Source organism: Calypte anna, chromosome 4B (genome assembly GCF_003957555.1).
Source record: "Calypte anna isolate BGI_N300 chromosome 4B, bCalAnn1_v1.p, whole genome shotgun sequence".
Taxonomy (NCBI): domain Eukaryota; kingdom Metazoa; phylum Chordata; class Aves; order Apodiformes; family Trochilidae; genus Calypte; species Calypte anna.
Genome location: NC_044249.1, coordinates 13,744,647 through 13,770,542, shown reverse-complemented (window position 1 = coordinate 13,770,542; position 25,896 = coordinate 13,744,647). Strand labels below are relative to the sequence as shown.

General features: G+C 40.7%; 1 protein-coding gene across 2 annotated transcripts; it reads right to left on the bottom strand.

Annotated features, from left to right (window-relative positions):
* On the bottom strand, window positions 1–25,627 carry HTRA3 (HtrA serine peptidase 3). Of its 2 annotated transcripts, XM_008501878.2 has the most exons (9): window positions 24,767–25,627; window positions 15,110–15,209; window positions 13,235–13,457; window positions 12,340–12,534; window positions 8,869–8,901; window positions 8,091–8,205; window positions 3,695–3,743; window positions 1,829–1,924; window positions 1–947 (listed from the first exon to the last, which is right to left on the bottom strand). In XM_008501878.2, exons 1-9 carry the CDS (start codon window positions 25,188–25,190, stop codon window positions 782–784), a joined length of 1,401 nt encoding a protein of 466 aa, XP_008500100.2. In that variant the 5' UTR covers window positions 25,191–25,627; the 3' UTR covers window positions 1–781. The 2 variants fall into 2 exon arrangements, with proteins under 2 accessions (XP_008500100.2, XP_030306702.1); XM_030450842.1 differs by lacking the exon at window positions 12,340–12,534.
* Window positions 25,628–25,896: the final 269 nt, after the last annotated feature.

The window sequence follows — 25,896 nt, the reverse complement described above, 5'->3', positions numbered from 1 at the left end:
TTTAATCTCCTTACAGTAGAAACATAGGAAGTACAAGCCAAAAGTAGTAGTAAACAATTTTACAGCAAAGCTTACTAGTAAAATGCCAAACTAATTTGTATCAAATTCTTAAAAAACTGTGCACTTTCTCAAACGTAACTTTGTTCAGCACATCGTTTTGATTTACATATAATAAGGCATTAATTCTATAAGAATCATTTACTGTATTCCAAAATTGCATGACCTAGGTGTAACACTCTATAGCCTGATACCATTTTATTCCTTTCCATATTTACAGATTTAATCTACCTGTAGTGATGTGTAGCATAGGAGCACTAAGAACCAATACAAGCTTTGCCAATACTAGTTTCACATTGAAAAAGTTACATAAAAAAAAGCTCAATTGTGCATTGCAATTCTTTAGTTCTGCTGCAGCTGTGACTGTAGTTTCAGAATAATTTCCCTATTCAGCATGCTACCTCACTTCCAGTAGCATTTTGGTATCTCAAAATGCAGAACTGAATCTGCTCTGAACCCGCAGGAACTGGAAGTGGATCCCAAAACTTGGTTTTCTCCTCCCCCTCCCCAGAACACCGTACTTAAATTTCTTTGAAAGTTAAATCTTTAATAAATGGCATAATTGAATTCATTCTATCTACTATGTACATAAATGGCTCAGGCAATTAAGTTAGTCCACCTTGTCATTAGTCAACAGGAAGTATAATTACTGTAGCTGTAAAGGAGGTATCTAGTGTTCCAGAATAAGTGAGTGTAATTATGATGAGAGCTTTCTCAGTTCTATTTACATGACAACTTCAGGCTCAATGTTAAATAACAAGTCATCATTTCCTCTTCGAACTTCAAGTAGTAGAGGAGATTCATTCATCACAGCCTCTTGCAGGTCACTGGAAGTCATCAAAGGACGTCCATTGACTTTAACAATGATATCTCCATCTTGGATCCCTCCTCTGCAAAGGCAAGAAGAAAAAGGCAGCAAGTATGCACTCCATGCAGAGGAAAAGGACAAAGACTCTTCACCATCCCATGTGGCTGATGGGACAGATTTTTACTCATTTCAGTTTCCATCAAAGGAAATTCCACCCTTCTGCCTGTGAAAGAATTATCTGTAGTACTTGCTAAATGCAAAATCTGTCTCTCATTATTTCATTGGGCATTGTCATCCTAAACAGCAAAAGCACAGGGATAGTTAAAGTAGCCTGTCTTTGTCTTTCACAAAAGCATAGTAAAGGAGAACCAGAAAAGACTGCCCATGACTGACTTACTCCACTCCAATTGCTTTTCTCTCCAGTATGTCTCAATAATTTGAAATGAAACCACTCTCAGAATTTCAAGACAAGCAAAGTGTGTCAGTGTAACAGAATAGCTGCTTTCATTGCCTTTGCATTTTCTTAATAATCCAGAAAAGTAATTTTTGGAAGTATTTATTTTCCAACTTTTCTATAAAACAGCCTCTTCCTCTAAGATAAAGCATTGTCTCAGACAGTACCTTATGTGAATGCTATCCTGTTTCTTATTTAACTCAGTCCAAGTTTCTATTTATTAATATTCAAAATACTTTTTGAAAACAAAATTTGTTACCTTGTATTTCAGGTGTTCTTTAAATTTGCAAAACTGCAGGCTTTTCATATTGTCAAATTCTGATATATAAGTATTTCAATACTGTAGATGTGAGTAGAATTTAAACTTTTTCTAAAACCTAAAGTCAATACTTGTATTTGTTTAAACACATACTGAGGCTGGTATGAAGAAGTACTTGAATATAAATAGAAATGTTACCTACTAGTTTTTAGAATTATTTATGGTGAAGAAGATAGTGTGTTCTGCATACCTGTGAGAAGGTGAGTTTGGCACAACTTCATGTACATAAATTCCACTTCTGACATCAGGAAAGTCAGCATTAGTGTGTTTAAGTTCTTCCACCAAGCTATAAGAAGAAAATAATTATATAGCATTTGATTCCACAACAAAAGCAGCAGCATTAAAAAAAAAATTTTAATTTATTCTCAATGTTTTTTCACCAAAGCTGAATTAACAATTAACCATTTGCCCCATGTTCTTGTGATGAGAATGCAGAGAATTCAAAATTGGATTAAAACAAGTAACAGATTTTAAGAGTCAAAACTACCTACTTGTGCAAAGCATTCTGTATTTAATGATCTCAAACATCTTCTGGAGCAATCTGACTTTTGCTTTTTGTAGGAGTAGCCTGGAGGCACTGGGAAGAGCACTGGGACAGTAGCACTCTCTGTCCTAGGTTCTGTACAGGGACGAGATACATTCCTCTCCCAGAGAATTAATGCTGGTGATGGGACAGAAATTTGCTAAGGATTTTGTTCCTTAATTTTTCTTTATCTAGAAAAATAGTTTTGATAACTTCAATCATCAGATCAGAATTGTGAGAGTTTACAAGGAAACTTCAGATTCCTCAAGTTTTAAGGAATTATTTGTGCATCTCTTTCTAAAGAAAGAAGACAGGAACCAGCTGCAAAATAGAGAATCTAAAAACATCCTCTCGTTTCTGAGATTACATCATTTTAGGTCTGTGTGACCTGAGATGAGAACTCATCTCTAGAACCCATCCCTAGAAAGAAAGGGTTTTAAACTAATAATGGATTATCTGCTGTCTGCCATGGAAACATGGGGTGCCTCAGATGGAAAGTAAGCCAAAATGGCTTCACACAAGTTGACTTTATTTGATTTTGTACTGAAGAAGCTAACAATTGCATGACTAAAGCAAACACACAAAGGGAAGGAGTCTTTTCCTGAAAATAAGCCTGGAGAAATCTTATACTGCTTTTCATTAGACACCCCAAAAAGCAGTAAAATCTCACATCGTGTTCACAATTATGGACAGAAACATCTGAGTTTCTCTCTATTGGTGATGGTGTGGTGATGCTAATGCCATTATCCTGATTTGTTCCAGCTGAAGATCTGATCCTTTGGAGAGGACTGCAAGAGTGTAACTCCATAAACAAGGATGGCTTTACTACAACCCCAGCTGGAAACTGTTGTGGATAATTTTTCAGTGCTATCACATTAGAAACATGACTACTGCTGGAAATAAACACAAGTATTAGAGCCCTCATTTGTTATCCCAGAATATACCTGGGTAACAGCAAGACACAAATCAACATGAGAAAGAAAAGGCAGTAAAGAACTGGATGAGGGTGTCCATATTCTGGCTGTGTTAACATGGAATCATGAGGCTTTAGTTTTCCACTTCAGAAACCACTTTTTTTCCATTTAATGGGACAGCACCAAATCCCACATTATATGGCCTCCACTGGTGCTGATAAAACTACTGCCAGAGCCTCAGGCTCCAATACTCAGGCTCTGTCACCAATACTCATGGACACCTGAAAGCAGCAGCTTGCTTAAATGTCACCTAAAACCTATCGTAACTCCAGACATCTTTGTCGAGCACCAAAACCACTATTCAGGCTCTTCCTCATTTCCCTCAGCTATCAACAAAGCATCCACCACTGCCTGTATTTAGAGTATGACTGACCATGATTTTCCAGAGAACATTTATTTCACCAAAATCATTAAAATGTTTGCAGACTTCACAGAAGTTAACACACAATTCTGCATTTTCTAGAGGTTTGTAATGAAAGCTGAATGATATGAGTTCTGAACCACTACTGACCACACTTTGTACCCATGATCACAGGGATGACCTTGCTAAGATACTCACGCAGGTGTTATTGTCAGCATTCTGATGCCAATGAAACGTTTCTTTCCATCTGAAAACAACACAGAGGATATTTAGAAATTTAGACAAACACTTGCAAAAATAACTACTTTGATGACCCAAAATACCTGTCAATTCAAACAGGATGTATCAGCTTTTAAAAAACTAAACAGAATTCATAGATGTCTACAATGAGGTAATTTATTAATTCTGGTTAGCCTTGGTGTACAGAATGGTAATCCCTCTCCCTGCAGAGGGAGAAAGGCATTTACATTCCATAAAAGTCTTCCTTAAGAAACTCAGGAAAATATCTGTGGTCTAGTATCACATTGCTTCAGCAAATGGAAAATTTTTAAACCACCATTTCACCTGAAAATGATCAAGGCAATGGAATCATATGATGTTTTCATTAAAATGTTGAAATGGGATTTAAAGAAATTAACATTTCCACATTTCAGAGAAAGGACAACCAGAAGACTCACACTGATTCTTATTGTTCCTGTCCCAAAGAATGAAAAGCAGGTTTTAAAAACTCCATAGACATTAGCCAGGACTCTAGAGAATTTTAAGTGGTGAAACTTCACTCCTTTAGGAACAGCACTGCGTTTCTCCAGTTGGCTTTTAGTAGCTATGATACTGCACAGCTGTCTTATGAAAAAAATGCAGTTTGATGACTTCCTGAAGTGAGTGCTTCTGTAGTTAGTAAGTGTGAAACATTTCTCCTTACTTGTTCCAGCATAACTACTTCACAATTTATTTAAGCTCCTCCATGTTCTCATGTGAGGGAAAAAATTAAAAAGGAGATGTAGAGAGTCTCCTTATACTTTTTCTTACCAAGAAAAAATACTCCCAAGTAAAGGGATTACTCCTGAACCATACACATGTCCAATATTCCCATTAGTGTCAGTGAAAACAACAACTACTAAACTGGATTTACTGCCTTATGAGTAATTTTACACCTTCTAACGACATCAAAATCAGCTGCAGTAAGAGTGATGTGAAGAAATAAAATTACTCAGAATTAAAGTCACACTTGGGCATGACCATGAACTCATGGTCATGGTGCTCTCACAGTGCTTCTCTAGCTTACACGAAATGAATTTAAGCTTTCACTTTTAAAAAACATCCAAACTTTATAAATTTCCCACCTGAAAATAATCCTCATCACTTTAGTTTGGACAGTTAAATTAAGAAGTTGTCTTCATGACACACATACATGAGAGACTCTGGTGACTGTATGCATTAACCTGTATGCATTTTGCTGCTGGTCAGTGCCTCTGTGAGTCAGAAAGAGGCAGAAGCACAAAGGATACTTTGGGGGCTGAGTTAGGAATATTTACATGAAAGAAAATTGAAAGGAAGGGACAAAAGATATTGATCTAGAGGAAACAAAGCAGCAAGAAGACTGAGCTAGAATGAAAAACCAAAGCATAAATGCTGCTTATCCTAAAGGAGAAGTATTTCCCTAATGGGTAATGATGCATTTAAAAATAAGGCTTTGGGGACAAAAAAGTATCTGGCAATATGGACTTCTTTACAACTAAAGCTCTCATTCCACCATCATCTTTGTGCAATTTGGGGTACTATTTCACCCCTGATCATGCATGAAAATGCTCTCTGCCCTCTCTCCAGAGTAAGTCTGACACACTGCAGAGGGCAGTTTATACAGTCACAGTAAAAGGTTACTGAATAAAGTACAAGTAACACCTATGAGCTATGGTTCTTTTTTCAGCAGTCTACATTCCTTCCCTTCTCACCCCCCAGCCATTTCATATGTCAGAATGAAGGTAAAGAAATTGCAGGTCTTAAATTCTGTCAGTCTATTCCTTTCAAATTTAACCCAATCTAACATCTTACACACAGAAAAAACCCTTCTCATCAACAATGATTTGAGGGAATATAATTAATTGTCCAGTTTATTAGAAGTATCAGCAGAGACTGAATATGCACAGCAAAGCACTTGTGTCTTATCATCCCAAAGGTTGCAGTTTGATGTTATGTAATTACATCGTCAGAATAGTATGTGGCACCTGGAACTACCACTGTCACACAGCATCTGCTCTGTGAATTAAAAGTCTCAAAACCTGTCATTCTACAGTTTCTGCAATCATGAGGCAGAAGGAAAAATAATTCAGGGAACTGGAATAAAGTCAGATCATAAATCATAGAAGTGGATCACCAAGGTAAAGTCCCAGCAGCAGTTTAATGAAGCTTAATATGTAGGAAAAATAATGAACAAATGTGAAATCATTGCAGCTTCAGGCTGGAGCAGGCCATAGTAGAGAGACACACTGAAACTACATTTTGTTTTTGTAAACACCAGGCCAGATTAAAAACTGGTATTTATATGACCAACTCAGATTTAAAAGACTATGTCCAAACTTATTGAACAATATTTTAGTATCTCCAATATGCCACAGTCAATTTGGAAAGAGCAGTTTCCTAAGGGAATTTTATCATCTTCAGGCAATATGATATTTAGAGCAAAATGGTAATACTCTTAAACTTAATTCTATGACCTAATTGTACCATAAGGGTGGATCCCACTGAAACCAATGAAACATAATTGACTAGAAGAAAACATAGTAAAAATATATAAAAAAATCTTCTTACATAAATTCCTTCTGTCAAGAAATAAAGTCTGTTCAAATAACCTGAAAGCTATTACCAGAGGCCTAAAAAATGCAAACTAAGTCCCAAATATGGTGAAAATATCTCCTAGAAATTTTTCTGTGCATCAAGGGCTTCAAATAATTTCTTCTGCCTGCAGCAGAAGTACAAGAGGTACTTCAGAGAAGAAAAAAAAAAATTTAAAATTGACTGTGGCCAGATTATGCCAAGCAACAATGGTCACGCTGAAACCTTTCCTTTGATAAGGGGACAGTTAAGTATTTTTAAAAAGCAGACATTACGTTACAATCACAAGATAAACTTGAATCTCTCTTTTTTTTTTAAATTTTATTTTTTAATTAGGGTTCCATAGTCAAAGCTAGGCCCTCTAGCTGAACTCAGTGAGTTCATCATTCTCTGGAAGCAAAGGTGCCTGATGGAGCAAGGTGGCTGATTTCAGTGGTGGCATCTCCAGCCCTCCCTGATTTTCCAGCCCCAGGTACCAGGAACCCCCTGGCAGATGTTAGGCTTTCTGCACCAGGCTTGGGTTTATGCCTCTACAGCCATATCTATCCTGCCTCCCTGGTTTGAGACGAATAGTTGGTTCTGAATAGCATTAGTCCTGCTTCTCTCAGCAGCCAACGAAGATTAGTAACCTGGCTGAATAAGTAGGTTTTTTGACTTGCTGTCTGAAACAAAACTATGCCAGCTACTTTGAAATGTACTTTTCAGCACCAAATTAACAACTCTTCCAGTCAACTTTCCTCTCCCAAATCAACAAGTGAAAAAAATATGGGGAATTCAGGAAAACAAACATATGAGCAGGTGCATAACTTTAAAACCTCTGACTAAGGCAAGTTTCTGAATTAACACTCTCTGAGAGAACACTGAAAGGGCAATGGTGCAGGTAAACCCTGGCATCAGCAACTGGATGACTGCAGTAAAACACAATCCATATAAAGATTCAAGAGAAGGAGCAGCCAACAGTCATGATACAAGATAAGCAGGTGTGGACTGATGAATTGGCAAGCAAAAGAAAAAGGAAGGTTTCACCTTTATGAAGCATGACTAAATCACCTTTGGCTGTCCAGCACACATAATGACACTTTGTATAGCATTCCAGGTATTAGGCAGGAACATGAAACAAGTCCAGAGTACTGCACTTGACAGTTCCTGGTATATTTAGATTTATATGATCTTCAGTGCAGAAGCCTTTCTTCTTTTCTGCCTCTGCCATCCTTGCCCCTGTATTTCTTTTGCACTTAGAACATAGTTTTATTTCTACCAAGGTCTGAGGGTCCATCACAATATCCAATTATATACCACTGACAGAGATGACCATGGCAAATAAAGATCATCAATTCAGTAGTGCACCCACTACAGTCCATCTCTGGACAAGTGTTTTAAAAGTTTTTATGTTACTCTCCAGAGTACACCTTAATGTCCTTTTTGTATGGACAATATATGAAAAAGAAGGGTAAGAGTCCTTGAACAAGTCACCAGCTGCTCTCAAGACCACTTGAGACTGTACTGACTCATCTGTGTCCTCACTGTCCTCAGGGCCCCTTTTTCCCAGATTTATACAGATACTGTCTATTCTTTGGGGGCTTGAGTAATAAAATGTCTCTACCACTTCTGTGAAGCTGTTTTCTATCTCCTAAGTCTATGGTGTTCTATACTGTAAAATAATGCTGCTCCTTTCAGTAACAGGATCCCAGACCTGTGCCTTTTGACACTCCACCAACACACCAGGAAAATAACTGGAAGATGTCACTGTTCCTTGCCTTACCTTTACTCTGTTTGTCATGAGACTCTGTAAGAAACTGAGTGATGCGGTCTGAAGGAATAGCGAAAGAAATTCCAGCTGTGACCTTCAAGGTGTTAATCCCAATAACTTCACCATCCTATTGAGAGACAGCACACAATTAATTGCTCCTAAGTGACAGGGCTCAGCTCACTGCCTAGCATTGCATGTTAAAAGCTGGTGTAAGAAATTTTAGAGTGTTGTAATCACTCAAGAAATAAACAGTACTTATAAGGGAGGATCTGGGCTCTGATTCACAGTCCCTTCTGCATTTAACTGTGATGGCCAGAGAGATTACAGTACAGTTTGTTCATTCAAGGTCCATCTCACCACTTGGCAAAGATTCCCTCCTCTGGGCAGGCAGTGGAATCACTGCTACCACCACACACACAATTCACCAATCTGCAAAACTAGTGCTGTTTCAAAGCATTCTATTTCACAATCAGCTATGAAGATTAATCAGGTCCCATTTTTGCTGAGCATCCCAGGTTTCATAATGTGAACAAGCATAGCTGTTCCTACCAGATCCCATTTTCATCACTGCCATGTAAAATTTCTTCTGTTCCCAGGGGAAATGCTTGAACTGAGACCTAATTTTCACATTTTGTATTAGCTCCAGGGTAGCTGCCTGCTATTACCTTGAATGACTGACAGCTGGTATGACCAATGAAACTTCTAAAAAACCTGATCTCTGATGTATTTCAAACTAGCTCTTGAAATAAAACTAAAAAAACAACAAAAAAGCCAAGTCCCATGGACTTACCAGGTTAACTAGAGGTCCTCCAGAGTTGCCATACTGTAAAATTGACATAAAGGAACAATAAATTGGTGCTTCACTATAGGAAATGCAATTTTAGTTTCAAACAGCATTTTGTTTGTAAGTAAAAGAAAGAGAGTAGATGTCTTCTTAGGCAGTACTGAAGGATATGATATTGATCACAAAAGATTGCAGGTAGGTCTCACCCTTCCTGTTCACACTTCTTTTTTTCCTTTTCAGAAAGTTAGGAGCAGCACTCCAAATACTACATTCAAGAAGAGCCATTAAAGAGTTAAAAAGGGTATTTTGATTGTTCTAAAAACTCTGAGAACAAGGTTTTGAAATTGCTCATTTAAGGTTATAATTCAGTGCGATGCATGCACAGTACTTCAGTAGTTTTATGCATCACTTTGCTTTCTAATGCTGTCAGTCCCATTCTCCACCAGAGAAGAGCACAGAGCTGTAGGTGTTAAATCACAGCAAATTGCTCTGAGATGCACAGTAAGTCAGCACTGATTTAGTAATAACAGACATACAACTCTCTCTAGGGTGGGCATGTAGCACCTCTGAGCAGTCTGAAATTGCAAAATACCTAATAGCCTTCAAAGGAAACATGCAACAGGACTACAGGAAATAGAAGTTGGAGAAGTTCCTTGTTCATCTTCTTGTTGGCTCAAAAAGTTTGGTTTTGAGCAAGGCCAGAATTTTAAAGTAGGTGTACTGACCAGCCAAGAGCAGCAACTTACCACTCAAAATAAACAAAAGCTAAGTAATGCATGACAGCAATGTGAGCCATATAAACTGTTTACACTTTGATAGCACTGGGCAAACCTTATAGATTCTCAGAAGAACAAAACAGACATTGAGTAAATGGAGATCCCTTTCTTACATTGTACCTTTTCAGTGCTCAGAGGCTACACACTTCATTTTGTGTCTGACTGACACAAAGGAGCCAAGGTAGTGAGTATTCAACCTTTCTCAGCATATTATCTTACACTCACTTGTGCTCTGCTTGAAGAATATGATAATAAAAGAATTTCAGCACATGCAGTATAGCTCCATGTAGGAACGTATGGCCCTGTTTTCTCCTGCCCATGTTCCTGCTGCTCTAGCATTTCTCAGGAGGCAGCTTCATGCACATTCCTGCAGAGAAGTCTTGGCTGAGCCACAGGAATGCTCTGAATAGACCAACTCTCAAACTCCTCCCATTCTTAGGAGAAAACTACTGAATTAGCTAAACTCAAAGCATTCCTATGCCAAGGATTATCTTCATGCTTTTTGGTCTCAGATGGCAAAGCAATTCAAATACATTGTAATTTTCCTTACCTCCTCTATCACTATCTCATTTGGTCTAGCATTACCCGATACACTCTGCTATCCTTACCTAAACTTGCTCAACAGCTTTTGAGGGCAGTGAATGCCTAAATATATACAAGGAAGCAGTTTGATCTTGAGGAATGCATACAGGCATGAAGTCGACAACCCCATGGTCTAATTCTGTCTCTGCCACCAATGCATTGCGTGCTCCCAAGTAATCAATTCTGCATAACTTTTCCTACTCTACAATTGAAGAAAGTAATTTCTGTTAAATGCCTTAAGAGGTTCAGCTCCTGGATCATACAGAAGCTTTTTCGAAAAAGCTCATTTTTATATCATATCTTAGCTCAAAGATAACTATCTTTTTTTTCCCATACAATTTCTCTCAACAAGTCTGTGATCATAAATAGTTGTGAAGCATGTGTGTAAAACACTGTTATGACTTCTTATGTCAAATTTGATACTGAGGCCCAACAAATAGATTCTGAAAATATTTTCCTTTCAGTGTATAACAGATTTACACTGTAAAAGTTCCAGCAATTTCCTACCTCAGTCGTGATTTTAGAATCATTATGGACTTGAGCTGTTGGGATCCCTCCAAGCTGCTCTGAAGGCATATTATTTTTAAGTATTTCTACACAACCTGCTAGGACCCTTAACTCAAAATTATATGTCAAACGTCATGTTATTTTACATCTAGATTTTTATTTGTGGCATGTGGTGTGTAAAGGCAAGAAAACAACAAAAACCTCAATCCTCTCTTCAGCTCCTATCCGGGTACTTTGTCATTAAATCAAAGCAGATATTATCAACTGGACTACTCAATCTGGTTCTAAGGCATGGAGATGGTGTCCCCCAGGGATCAGTGTTGGGCCCAGTTCTGTTCAATATCTTTACTGATGATTTAGATGAGGGGATTGAGTCCATCATCAGCAAATTCGCAGATGACACTAAGCTGGGGGGGAGTGTCGATCAACTGGAAGGCAGGAGGGCTCTGCAGAGGGACCTGGACAGACTGAAGAGTTGGGCTGATTCCAACGGGATGAGGTTCAACACGACCAAGTGCCAGGTCCTGCACTTTGGCCACAACAACCCCATGCAGCGCTACAGGCTGGGAAGAGTGGTTGGAGAGCAGCCAGGCAGAAAGGGACCTGGGAGTCTGAATTGACAGGAAGCTGAACATGAGCCAGCAGTGTGCCCAGGTGGCCAAGAAAGCCAATGGCATCCTGGCCTGTATCAGGAACAGCGTGGCCAGCAGGTCCAAGGAAGTGATTCTGCTCCTGTACTCAGCGCTGGTGAGGCCACACCTCGAGTACTGTGTCCAGTTCTGGGCCCCTCAGTTTAAGAAAGATATCGAGGTCCTGGAGCGGGTCCAAAGGAGGGCAACCAGGATGGTGTAAGGACTCGAGCACAGACCCTCTGAGGAGAGGCTGAGGGAGCTGGGGCTGTTCAGCCTGAAGAAGAGGCGGCTCAGGGGAGACCTCATTGCTCTCTACAACTACCTGAAAGGAGGTTGTAGCCGGGTGGGGGTTGGTCTCTTTTCCCAGATGACTTTCAACAAGACAAGAGGGCATGGTCTTAAGTTGTGCCAGGAGAAGTTTAGGTTAGATATTAGAAAAAATTTCTTTACTGAGAGGGTGATCAGACATTGGAATGGGCTGCCCACTGAAGTAGTGGATTCTCCATCCCTGGAGATATTTAAAAAGAGACTGAATGTGGCACTTAGTGCCATAGTCTAGCAACCGCAAGGGTGGTTCAAGGGTCGGACTCGATGATCTCTGAGGTCCCTTCCAACCCAGCCAATTCTATGATTCTATGATTCTATTCCACAGCTTGCTTGGCCAGATCAGCTGAACAAGCAGAGAATGGAATGTGTTCATCTACTGCTGGTCTATGCAACTCTGTATTACTGAGAAGATCTACAGAGTGAGAAGGGTCTGTCACATGCAGTATTTTCACAGGCAGCCTCAAAGTGGGCATTTCTCTACTAATGCCTGGACACAACTCACAGACACTGCATAGTCTTTTGTGAAAAGAAGAGCCTATCACTGATTCTAAACAAAGCTGCTTTTATTCAGTAGATTCATCTTTCAGAGCACACACTTCCCTGATGAATAGGTGGAGATTTCAAGGTCCCATGACTGCGAAGCTCATACTTACATTGATAATAGCATCTGTCTGAACATAATCCATATCTGAGTCCCTCAGGCCCAGTTCTTTGCCATCTCGCTGAGCAGTGCTGACAATACCTGTTGTCACAGTATTCTGTAAGGCAAACGGGCTTCCAATTGCCACCACAAATTCTCCTGGCCTCAGATCAGCTGAGTGTCCCAGTAACAATACTGGTAGTTTTTTCTTAAATAAGCACAGAAAGAAAGAAAGAAAGAAAGAAAGAGAAGCATAAATGTATACCTGAAAATAACAAGAGTGGAAAGATCAAAAACTAGCAAGAAGTAAGGAACATATGTTTTCCATTACATTAATTAAGGAGCCATGCATCAGCATATACCAAAGACTTCTGCCAGGTAAAATCAGTATACAGCAGGGTGTTACTGCTTCAAAGTGTCCTCAGGAAGAGATTGCCAGCAGCAGCACCTTTCAATTTCATCTAGAAAAGAACACCAGCAAGATTCTGAAACCAATTTCCCCATTTCCCATCAGCTTGTTCCCTTCTCCTGCTAGAAACAGCTTACAAACCAGCTACAGACCAGTATTCCACTTTCCTTATACCATGTACTACTTTGAAGTCCATGTATCGGCACAAAGCTAGAGGTATTAGCCAAACAGCCTGGGTCTTCTGGTAAAGAGAGAAGAATATGAGCCTTTTTATTTTTTTCTTTTCCCATTTGTTTTAGCAGTTCCTAGCACAGAAGACAAAGGAATTTAATTCTAAAATACATAAAATTTCCAGACCTACAGAAATGGTTTGTTCAGTACATTATTTTCCACAGCTACATTTCCAAGGATTCCCTAAACATATATTCATGCTAATCTGTGCCCAAAGCAACTGAAATAAGGTTCCCAAGTTAATCCATTCATCTTTTAAGCCACTCACCTTAGGGTGAATCTTTATTGTTGCAATGTCAGATTTCTTGTCAATGTCTCTGATAGTTGCTTCATAGGTATCTCCATTCTGTAGCTGAACTTTCAATTGCTGTCTCCCAGATATAGCATTAGTGCTTGATACCACGTGGGCATTGGTCACAATTAAACCAGAATCAGACATAATAAACCCAGATCCACTGGAAAGTGGAATGTTTCGACCAAAGAGAGGATGCCTGTAGAAAAAGCAAGTGAATCATAAGAGAACTTAAAGAGGATTACATAAGAAATAATTTACCACCTTTCACCCTGAGAAATAACTTTAAAAAAAAATTAAAAAGAAGGGATCCTTTTCTGAAACTTGTGGCTGCCTTTAGTCAGCCAGGGAGATGCTGCAACCTGCAGCACCCTTTTCCTTTGGTTTATAATTCTATCTTCATAGACTTTCTTGCAAAGAGGACAGGTGACAAAGAAGGGCAGGAGGACAAGCCCATCTGATCCCACCAGCTGCTGCTTCTATACAGTACAAAAAAGACAGGAAATAGTAGGGCTGACAAATAGACTGGTCTTCTAATGGGAAAAAGGGAAGAAGCAGCAACCCTACAGCTGGACAGGGCAGTAAAGGAAGAGGTGACATCCCATGAAGCCCAAGTGTAGGCTGGCAAAAAAAAACATATCTGGAAACTGAAAAGACTGGGAATGAGAAAGAAAAAAAATTAAAACATTAACAATAGGTAAAACTTGGTGGGAAACCACATTTGCTGGAATATAGGCACTTAAAAAACCTTATAAACTGTTTAATGTATTATGACTTTTTTATGAACAATTGTCATAATGACCTTAGATTTCTTAGGGTAACAGAAAGAGCGCCTGGGCAGTAGATGAGAAAAGGTCTTCATACTCTTCTTTCTTTAAAAATGTGGCCCTTATTAGGAAATTGTTTGAAAGTTCTGGGCTATTCATCAGTAAGGGATTGGAGCCAGTCCCAGGCTGAAGGCAGTATCACAATTAGCACCCAGCAGGCTGCTGGAGAAATATTTATTTATAGGAAAAGAACAACCAATCTTAACTACAAATGCAAAGATCTTAAATATCTTCAACTTTAACATTCTCTCAAAACACCACTCACCCTGTGGACAAAGCTATGTCTAAGAAAATCTGATTATCTCGATTTTGTATATTAAAAAAGCCTATAAAAATTCTGCAAAATTTTTAAAAACATATTAAAAATTAGAGTGCTCCAAGCACAAAGGTATTCAGGTACTGCTACATTTGCAGTAATTTATTCTGACAGCAAATAGGTTTGAGCACTCAGTGTCAAACCTGCCTCCCAGACTGTTTTGAGCATTTGATGTTAAACTTGCCACCTCAGCTCCAGCTTCAGTACACTGAACATTGGTATGCTTTTGTCAGCAAATTTAGTTCATTTTTTTGGTATCATATAATTTGTACGTTTAGATAGGTTACATCGGGTCAACATGCTACCTCTTAATGTTCACCCTATGAAAATAAAAGCACTTTTTATTGGAAGTGGAATAAGCAACAAGGAGCTATGTTTTTCCAGGTTACCTTCTGGCGTTTTGTTTTTTTTTAAACTGAGATAACAAACATAATCCAAAAAGAAAAATACAGTGAAGGCTGAAGAGACATCCAAAGATAAACAGATCAATAAAATAGATCTAAACAGCAACAAAACAATTTTTTTTGTACACCCACTTAGGTGTACAAAACACCTAAATAGGTAGCTCTCTGGCTAAATGACAGTGCTGTTATGTTTTTCAGTCTTTTAAGAATTTCAAGAATTCAGAACAGAAGTTAGTACATTAGAAAATCTTTTTAGACTTTTGTTAAACAATTCAATTAAAACACAAAGCACTGAAAGTGTTACCTGAGGAAAAGTTCAATGTGCACAACTGCAGGTGCAATCTTTTCCACCACATCTGCTATGAAGTTGAATTTGTATCTTGGGCTGCTGGACTGCAGGTGACCTATACTAGCAGAAAGAATTGGATATGTTAGTAAGACAATACACTTTTTTACCCATTAGGTGACACAAATATGCTTTGCATTGATCTGTTTTTCCTGCTAGGATAACTTCCAAACAAGTATTGGAAAAAGAATCAATGTTATTAAGAACATTTAAAACTTACCCAGCATTTTGCTTGATTTTCAGAAAACATCAGCATCACATGCCTGTAAGTTCTCATACTTTCTAAGAAGTCTACAAGTCTTGTCTGGAGTATTTTTCTCAGGACAGCTACCAATAATTCTCCAAAATGCACAGGGCTACAGGATAATTCAGGCTGGAAGGGACCTCAGAAGGTCTCTAGTTCAGTGTTCTGCTCAAAGTCCAGTCAGCAACAAAGGCAAACCACATCATTCAAAGGTTCTGTCCAGCTGGGACTTGCAAACCTCCAAGGATGGAGACTCCAAAAACTCTCTGGGCAACTTGCCCCCCTCCTTCACTGTTCTCCATGAGATAAAAGGTTTTGTTACATCTGAATCTCTCTTGTTGAAACTCGTATTTCAACTCATTCCCATAGTTCTCCCACTATGCACTACTGTAAAGAGCTTGCTCCATCTTCCTGATAACTTCCTCATGAGTACAGAAAGGCTGTTGAGACCTCCTGAAGCTCTCTTCTCCAGGCTGAACAAACCCAGTTCCCTCAGCTTCTCATAGAAGATATGTCCAACCCCCTCAGCCATCATCATGACTCTCTCCAGAACTCACTCCACTTTGTCAGTGTCTTTCTTGTAGCAAAGAATCCAAAACTGGATGCAGTGTTCTAGATGTGGTCTAACAAGTGCCAAGTAATATCTCTGCAGCATTTGGGAACTGCATTTAGAATATCAGTTAGAATTTTTTTGAAGTAGGCACATTATAAACCTGCTGTAAATTATAACCTTCGCACCTATAAGGTTTAGAAATTCACATTTACTCTGTCACAAGCAGCTGGGCATAGTACTAGATTACCAAATACTAAGCACTTTGAAAAAAAAAACAACCCATGTAATGCTATGTTTAACAGCACTATACCAAACATTTGTGAATTCTGAATCTAATTCTGTAGAATTAGATCTTAGATCTTTGAAGGGAGAGAAAAAAGCAACCTGGCTTCTAATGTCACAATATCCTGTATTCTAACATCGTAACATCACAAAGTAATAATACTGCTTGTGAGAGAATGCATTTATCTGCAATCCCAAGCACATGGGGGCATATCACCATCTATGCTAAACATATTCTAGGGAACATATCACTACATTCAAATAGAAAACTTTGGTGTCTGCAGCCTGATAGGCTAAAATTAACAGTGGGATGTAGAGAAGGGAGTAGATGAGTTGTAATCAGATACAGCAATAACATTTTGGGCTTTTTTCAAATCTGATGCAACAGCACACTATTTATTTCAGGAAATTTAATTATTTTTGTGCCTTTTAGACAGGAGGAAGAGGCTCTAAATTCTAATTTCTTAAATGTATCAGCTCTTCACAAATGATGCTTTGCGCTATCATGATTTGCTCTTAAGTTCAGTTCATGGTGAACTCCAGAGTAGTTCTTGCATACCAAGTCAACATATAATTTTAAGGATTCTAGATTTGCCTATTCCTATACCCACATACAGTGGGTCCAGATATACATTCTGTCTTTTGGAAGTATGCACTTTTCTTTCATCAGCTGCTTGTTACCCAAGTCTTCCAAGATAAATTAGCTTGTACCTGCAAGAAAAGTAGGTAGGAGCCATCATAAACTAGATGTTATAGTTCTACAGTCTCTCAGAAAGCTTTCACAATAAAGTGTTACAGGACCTACAAAGTCACAATGTGAAAGCCTTACATTACCACAGTAATCAAATACTTGAAGCAAAGACAGGAACTTATGGAATGGACCCAACATTAGGTACCAAGGCAGAAAATACTGATGAGACCAGATCAAGACAATTAGGCATTACTCCATAGGACTCTGTGAGTTCTTTTTCCTGTTACTGGACATGGGATTTACTTTTGAGGGGAAAGGAATCATGCTTACATTTAGCAAGCTCAATTTATATGATGCAGTATAAACTGAAGGCACAACTTGGCAGGACTGGATTTGGTCTATTATTGTTATGCATATTCTCATGGACTCTGTAAAATCTCTCTAATTAAATATGCTTGTTTACTAGTTTAAGAGACACTGCAAACTGGAATAACAGAAGACAGTCATATTTAAGCACAACATACTGTTACTAATTTTGCTTACTGGGTCACTGAAGATTTATTTTACTTTCAGTTCACAAGCAGCTTGCCTGATAATGCAGTTGTATCCTTTGAGGTCTATTAACATGATTTTGAGTCCTTGCACTCACATCACTGTTCACTGATGGGATATCACATTATTGTCACATTTATCTTAATAGAAATGACTATACATCTATGAAAGACATCTGGCTAGAGCCTCAGCTGATGAACTAGGATAGAATTGGGGAGCAGAGGAAAAGCATGATGACTGCAGGCTGTCAGTTGGTGTAAATCAGCATAGCTCTATGTGAGTCAGGGCAACTAAATTCTTTTGAATCTGCCGAGTGCTGAACTGTTCTGCCCATGCCAAATTGTCCCAGAATTACACATGAGCAAAAGCAGAGAAGGATGCCTGTTAAAGAACTCAGTTCTGCACCACACCTGAAGAGCCACCAAGGAAGCATAAGTGGCAGTGGTTTTCCAGGTGAGATTTAGGGCATTCAGAGAGAAAAACTCTGAAAAAGGTAGCGGATTAACATAACAATGCAGAGAATAAAAAAAAAAAAAAAAAAAAAATGTAGCAATGCAGAGAGGAGACTGTAAAACTGAAGCAAAGATTGTCTTCTTTCCCTATCATACTGAAACTTCTTTCCAAACCATACTGAAAGCCTTTCTCAGTCTGAAGCCAAAGTCCAGAAGCTCTCTGCCGGGGTCAGAAGACAAGAATACTCAAAATTGAAGGTGAATCCAAATCTGCACCATAAGTGGAAACTTGAAACAAAGGAGGATCAAGAATAACACATATGAAACCTTTATAAGACAGGTGTATCTGAAGGTCTGATTATACACAAGCTCTTCTTATTTGTGTCTGCTGAAGAGTAAATACTGGTGAAAACTGACTTATGAAGCTGAGATGTCTTCATAGAAACTAATCTGTTTTGAATCATTTTCTGAAAGCTGGTAGTGATAGGAACCTTTAATCACATTACAAGACATCACAGGAGCTTGAACTGTGGACCTGGAATATTAACAGCAAAGTATCATTTACTCACAGATGCAGCCCTACTTAAGGGAACTGAAATGATAGTACTATTAGTAATGTTTAGTGTGCAATTTTTAAACTGCTGGTTTTCATCAGAAGTTATCAATATACTTTTAGGGAGAGGAATTGTAGCCTGAGAAACTGGAGATTGAAGTAACATTTAACATTAAGAGGCATCTGCAGCAGTGGCAGCAGCAGGGCTTGCTTTCTGAGCAGCAGCAGTGTCTGTGGGAGTAGACACAGCAACTGGAGCTGAAGCAGAAACACTGGCGATGCTGGCCGGCCTTATCTGAGTTGTGCCCTTGCGTGAGGGGGGGCGAAAAGCGGCTGGGGAGGCAGGAGTGGGGGTGCTCTCTGTACGAGGAGCAGCTCTCACTCTCCGAACAGCAACTCTCGGCCTCCGAAAAGGCATACTCAATCTCATTACTGTGGTTTTTGTGTTACTCCTCACCAATATATGAGAGAAATTAACAACACCCACTAAAAGATTGAGAGATGAAATGCTACTGTTACTAAAATCAGGTGGAGTCAGCCCAAAATACGATGGAATGGTATAATTTTCCAAATTAAAACTGGGAGTGTAATTACCAACCAAGTTTTTTATCTCTGTATGAAACACTACTGCACCATGCACCATGATATACACCAGTATTGAGGACAATATTGCAATGATGGTTCTTAAGCAACTCTTACGAACGAAAACCCACATAGCAGCAGCAATTCCAGCTGCGAAAAGACAGATTGCATACCCTAAATACCAAAGGTACGGCACGATTGGTTTAATCTCCAACCCTGTGAAATTTCCAAAGAACAAGGTCTGATTCCAGCTCAGGAAAGCCATTCTTTCACTGTAGTTGGAATTCAAACTGTTCAGGCAATTTAGTCAAAATTTAAACTGGACTCGAGCCAAGTAGCTTGGGCCCCACAACATTGTGTTGTCACCCAGAAAACAAGTGTTTTAACTGTAGTAGTAGAGTCAGGGTTTATGTCAGACCTTCAATCTATCCTGTAATTTGCATTAGTTGGAAGACAGTAGCTGCTGCTACTTTTCTTACTAAAATTAAAACCATGTATTTGTCTTTCTTGATTCTCCCACCCCCAGCCCAAGATCCTCTTGCTGTCATTCAGAGTTTCAGGCAGCTCTCAGACCTCTGCTGGACTCTGAATGTAAAAGATCCAAGTTTACAGCAGCTTTGTGTGCTTTGACCTATTGACCTACTGATACTTGCCATATATTTTTTCAAAGGTCTCTCAATAACATTCATTATTTTCCATGGTATTAGTGTATGTTCAACATCATCTCACACTAATCAAAGCCAATTTATCTTGGAAGAGAGCCATCATTTAATGCAACTATCTGTTGTATAACCAAAAATATCAAAGGTGCTGCAACCACCTTGAAACCAAAACAACTGTGTACTGTGTGAGTCTGTAGCTGTCCACATATTTCTTACTCAATCTGCTCCACAGCCAAAAATCAACCACATTTTCAGCAGATCTGAACTCCCATCCTATCATTTAAATCATTTAAATCATTAGATCTTCAGAAGCTCTCCAGTTCCTCTCACAGAGCACTCCAACAGAGACTTGGATGTAAGTGCATAAACTGGAGTTAAAGATGCTCATCCATTTTTGTAACATCAGATCTTACATTTCCAGTTCTATGGGCTTCTACTACATTGGATTTTCATGGCTAAAGCTGAGTGTCTGTTAGGTAGGAGTATCCTCATTATCAGCTTAAGACTTTTCCTACATAGTAGTGTCCTCTCCAAGCTATGAGTTCATTTAATAGTGTTGTATTTATTTTTTTTTCAGAGACAATAGACCCACTCCAATCTCATTAACACTTCTGTAAATCAGAAGCAACTCCAACTAATTTGTAGTTAGCCTAGAACAAAGAGAACTGAAAAACATTCAGTAGAAATTAATTGCTACACTCCCACTGTGGACAGTAAAGCATTTACATTTGCAGAAGACAAAGTTTCTGAATATCTGCCAGCTTATTCACTGTAGTATTAAATCACCTCACATTCAATACTTTCTTAAAGGCAATACATTGTATTAAAATCCACAATTTTATACACATTAAGATTTTGTGAGCCTGGGAAACTCCTTCTGGTAAGTATGTCCCTTGCTCCCCTTTTAAAAGCAGCTTCAGAAAAGATCTGTGTGTTCAGCAAAATTATTATGTCTAAGGGAGGACTGCAACCTAGCAGATCTGATCACCAGGGATAAACACTGTCCCTACTGCGCTTTCATGGAAAGAAATGAAAGACAAGTAAAAGATTATAATGTCTCTGCTTAAAAAACAGAAATATCTGCTGGAAACATAGGTTCATGGGCAGCTTTTCTGATGAATTCAGCATTAAGATCAAGTTGCATAGCTGTGCACTGACCATAAAGCCTTGGTGAGTTCAATGGCACATTATAGTTCAGACAACTTGTTTATACAATGGATGTCTCCCGTGCACAGATGAAAGCAATTTGGTGAACCAACACCAAAGTGGCTCTTGTGTGCAGTGCAGCAATCACAACAGCCAGTAGAAGACAGATTGGCACAAGCCTCCCATCACACACACCTCACTGACTTCAGATGCTGGTTGTTCCTCCTTCCCCAGTGACTCTCATCAGAAGACACAGTGAGAACTTCTCTTTTCTGTTAGCCATGCTACTCAAAGCAGTGAAGTACTACTCTCTGAATATTTACCAAATACTCTATAATATTCATCCTCACCTGCAGGAAATCAAAACAAACTCAGACATAAGAAAAACAAACAGTAAAGAAATGTGACTGGAGATTGTGTTTCCAGCCAAAACCCTGCAGTTCTTTTCCCTAAATGCAGCTGGTGTCAGCTGTAAGGCTTTGAGGACACTAAAACCAGCAGGAGAATTCAGTATCTCTTTATGGGATAACTTCTCAGACATGTAAGTAATGATATGCTCTGCTCTTCCTCTGTATTTTCAAGGTTATGTACAGTTACACACTCCAAACATCCCACATAGAACTATGTGCAATGACTCTATTCTTGCATTAACTGTATTTCAAAAGTTTATTTTAGGAAATTGAATGTTTAGGCTCATATCTTACAGAGGTTTGATTGACATGGGCAAGGCTTTAGATCATGACCTCATTCTGAGTGACTCAATGAAAAAATTCACAGGACAGACATTCTCAGGCAGAACCCTGCAAATGTACTTGTTTGCTGGAACTTCTTCCTCAAAGGTTTTCTAATCAAGTGTCTATTTTTTTTCTTATTGTGATGAGAAAATAGCATCCTTCCTTTAAAAACAAAATAAATTTTTGCTTCTGCATCCTAGGTGAGAAAATACAAATGTACTGAGAGGTCATAAACAGCCCTTTCTGCAAGAAAGGGCCTGACAAATTGGCTGGGTATAGATTACAGGTCACCTGGTGAATCTTTTGAATGAGGAGTGAGACACTTAGATTGAGATGTAGCATTGTTCACACTTAAGTTTGCTGCAGTGAGAAACAGGGCTCTGTAAGAGGGGGTTGTCTTCTCTACGTTTATGCCATTACTTACACACAAGCCTGTAACAGCTCATCTTTCTCACAGTAGGTTGACAGAAAGCAAGAAAACACTATCTGCTTCAGAAAACCCCTGTATGCAAAGGTATCTAGTGTTGGAAGAGGGGGAAAATATCGTCCTGGTAGACTATAGTTTAAATCTGCCTAGGAGTTCTGCAGACTGCTCCTATTTGTATCTCAGAAAAGTCCATGGGTCTCCTCAGGTGCATCAGGCTTACTATACGAGTAACAGTTTTCAGGGCATAGGCATACTGAAGAACATCAATGATAAAGTTCCTGTATCTCCATGCAGTACACAACCCCTTTAGTATTCCAATTTTTCATTTGGTATGGGGTTCTTCAAGCTAATCCAGGTCTTCAACAAGGAAAAACTAGTTTAAATTCTGTCAATTTTGGAATTATCATTCACCTGTTTCCTTCCTTCCTTTCTGCACCCTCTACTGTTCTTTGCTACACTACTTCGTATTCACCAGGCTTGTCATCAGGAATCCACAGCTAAGTTTTCTCCACCTATCTTTATCAGAACCAGAACCTAACTTAGTATCAACATAAGCAACTGCAAAAGGACAGGAGCAGACATTCCCAAAAGCTGCTCCTCAGGCTCATCTCATGTTCTGAAAATGGCCTAGGTCACACTATATAAGGCTACTGTTATCTAAGATTGTTTTAATATATGTATGGTAAAACTGGTTTTAATTTATAACTAGCTTAGCCCTTCAAACTCTGAGTCAGCTGAGGCCAGATTTCTTTCAAGAACAGGGAAAAGAGAGAAACTTGACAGTAATTTTAAACTGCTGATTTATTTCTAAACCTCTCATTACAGCCATTGCATGTTACTATTAAAAAAAAACAAAGCACATACCCCCCCCCCCCCAAAGCCCCATCATAATTGAGTTCTATTCCTGGCTCAACCATCAACTCACTCTGACCTTGGGCAAGGCACTTCGGATTCTTTGAGTTTCAGTTTGTGCAGCTGTAGAATTCAACAACAACAACAACAAAATTAAAACTTAACAGAGAACCAGATGCTTTATCTAAGCTGAGGTTTTCTGAGACAAAAAATAAAGCCAAAATAAAGTTAACACTCAAACAGTTACCACTACCTCATAGCTCCAAATTCCTAAGCCTATTAACAGTAGATTCAGGAAGACTCCTAAAGAAAATGTCATATATACCGAACCCCAAGCACTCAGTAAGCCCTTAGATGCAGGTTATCATCCTCATCTTGGTTAAACATTCTGATTATTTCACATGGATCAGTTCCAACCAAGTATTAGGAGTACTGGAGCTAATGGATACTGATGTGAAAAGGAACAGGCAAATGGCACTTTACAACTGCAAAATACTAGAGAGACTGATCATTGCAGCTCCAGACTGGCATCTGGAGCAATTCTTGGCTCTGATAAAATACTCCTAAAGGAACTCTAGAAATATCATTTGACCTCTTCCCTCTCTAGGTCACATATTACTTCTCCTTAAGAGCAGGATATATGAAAGGTTCCCTATTCACAGAAAGGCTACAACTGTAGCCCTTTTCCTTCTGGCGCATCCCCCCCCACCCAGCACCATCCCCAATAATTTTGAAAGTTTCCTGTCTGTGCATAAACAGGATAGTGGTTCACCTGACATAATGGAAAACAGGACTGTACGATTTAAAACTCCATTACTTCATTAATAACTTCTTTCCAGAGAGAGACATTAGAAGCAAATCCTTCAAATAACATATCAGAAACGATGTCAAATGATATTAGCAGCATTGAAACTTCTATAAATTGGTCCAGTTTAATAGTAAAAAAAATAATTACCAACTTAAGTGATTATGAAACTTTCTGAGATTAAACCATCAAGCCTGAAGTTGACATAGCATACCACAATATCTGAGCCTTAGTACATTACTGCAAACAGACCATTTGCTAACCCTGAGTGTCAATATTTTAAACTGTATCGATAGTTCACAGGCAGTTTCTCCCACTTTAAACTCCACAAGATCACCAACATTACTGTGAATGAAAACAAAACATGCAAAAGATTATCTATATATTTCATATACTAGTTGGTTCCTCTTCTTTATTGTTTCAACTATATGGCTTTCAGAGGCATTTTCTGCCCAGAGCTGCCTGTCAGGTGAATCCAGCTGACCTCCCACCCACCACCGGGGAAGTCCCTAGAGCTGAAACATCGCCAGGTCCTGGCTCTGCCTGCTCAGGTCCTGGCACCACGGCTCTGCAGCTCAGCCTGAGCAGGTGATGCCGTGAGTGCCCACCTTATGAAACAAACACAGCAGCTGGCAGGAGGAGAGCAAGCTGGTCAAGGGGTAACAGCTGAGGAGGTGACCCCTGCCCTGCCAGCCCAACACCCTCCACCGAGCTCGCTTCCATGCTCTCAAGTGCCATCTCCTCCTGCTCATGGGAGTGCCTCAGCAGTGACATGCATGACGTCGAATCATTCACACCCTCACTACGGAGGGGTAACCTTCCCGAACCTCTGTCCGACGCCTCCAGATCAATAAGTTTTTTGCCGTTTAGAAAAGCCCTGCCACCCCTTCCCCGCACCAAAGCGATCGCTAGCAGCCGGGTGAGGTGCCTCGACCTCGTAGCCTCTCAAAAGTCCCCGGAGCCACCCAGTCTTCCCAGGTCACTGAAAACAGTGACTTTCCTCAGGCTGGACCCCGGCTCGCCCCTGCGCTGTCCACCCGCCGCCCTCTGCCCTATGGGCAGCCCCCACCATGCTCCTACCCGATTCGCAGGCTCCCTTCTGGACCTGGGCGATACCGGGCAGGCCGTGCTGCAGCGCCTTGCGGCTCACCGCCTTCAGCTGGCAGATGTTATCGTAGGTTCGCCCGTCGCTGCCGCATACCGGGGCGCTGAGCTTGCACTGACAGACCCCCTTAGCGAAGCGCTTGCCCATGGGGTAGCGGCAGTCGAGGCTGTCCCCGCAGGGTGGGTCTTCCTTGCGGCCGCAGGAGTCCCCCTCACCCGCGGCGCAGATGAGGCAGCAGTTGCAGCGGTCGGGGACGTATCCGCTGGGACAGCTGGGGCTGGGGCACTTGGAGACATCGCAGCGGGTCGGGCACTTGGCTCGGGAGGCCGAGAGCTCCGCGGCCCCTGAGCTGCAGCCGAAGGAGAGAAGGAGCAACGGGCTCAGCAGCGACAGCCGCATCCTCGGCGGGATGCTGGCAGGGACGACGGCGGAGAAGGGCTGCGGGTCCGCCCGGCGCCAGAGGAGGAGGCGGGGAAGGTGCGGTTGCGGGGAAGAGAGGGGCAGGAAAGTCGTCGGGCTTTATGCACACACGGTCGGGAAAGTGTCGTCTACCCCCGAGCAGAGGTTATGCAGGCCGAGCGGGGAAGAGCAGCGGCTGGAAGGAAGGTGGCTGGAGGATAAAGCCGCGGAGTCAAAGCCAGCTCAGTCTGTCCGAGGCGAGGCAGCTCAGCGGCTTCCCGGCACTAGCTGGCGGGGCTCAGGCGCCGAGTCATGGCCACGCTGCCGCCAAAGGTGAGCGCCGTCTCCCGTCGGCCGCGAGAAGCTGAGAGGCCACGGCCGAGCGGAGCGGCAGCATTATATGGGGGAGGTGCCCGGGACCGCCGCCGGAGCTCCGTGGCGGCCACGACGGCCAGGCCCCACCCCGGCCGGGGACGGACGGCTCCCCGCGGGCGGGCCGAGGGGCTGGGGAGAGCCCGCCCGAAGGGGAGCCCTGGGCCGGGCCGGGCGGACTCCTTAGGGGCGGGCAGGGCGAGGCGGTCTCATACGGGGCAGGTGCCGCCCGCCTGCTGGCAAAGCAGCCCGAAGGGGGGAAAGGCGGCGGGGGAGCCCGGTCCGGTGGGACACTCGGCGCCAGCAGCTATGGGTGAGCGAGGTGGGCTGAAAA

Bases quoted from the DNA above. Each gene is read 5' to 3' on its own strand.
- HTRA3 (XM_008501878.2), bottom strand. From the start codon at position 25,190: ATGCGGCTGTCGCTGCTGAGCCCGTTGCTCCTTCTCTCCTTCGGCTGC. The intron at 15,210-24,766 runs GTAGGAGCATGG...CTGCTAGTATAG, and splicing joins GAAGGGAGCCTGCGAATCGG to GTCACCTGCAGTCCAGCAGC. The intron at 12,535-13,234 runs GTGAGTGGCTTA...TGCTTATTTAAG, and splicing joins CAATAAAGATTCACCCTAAG to AAAAAACTACCAGTATTGTT.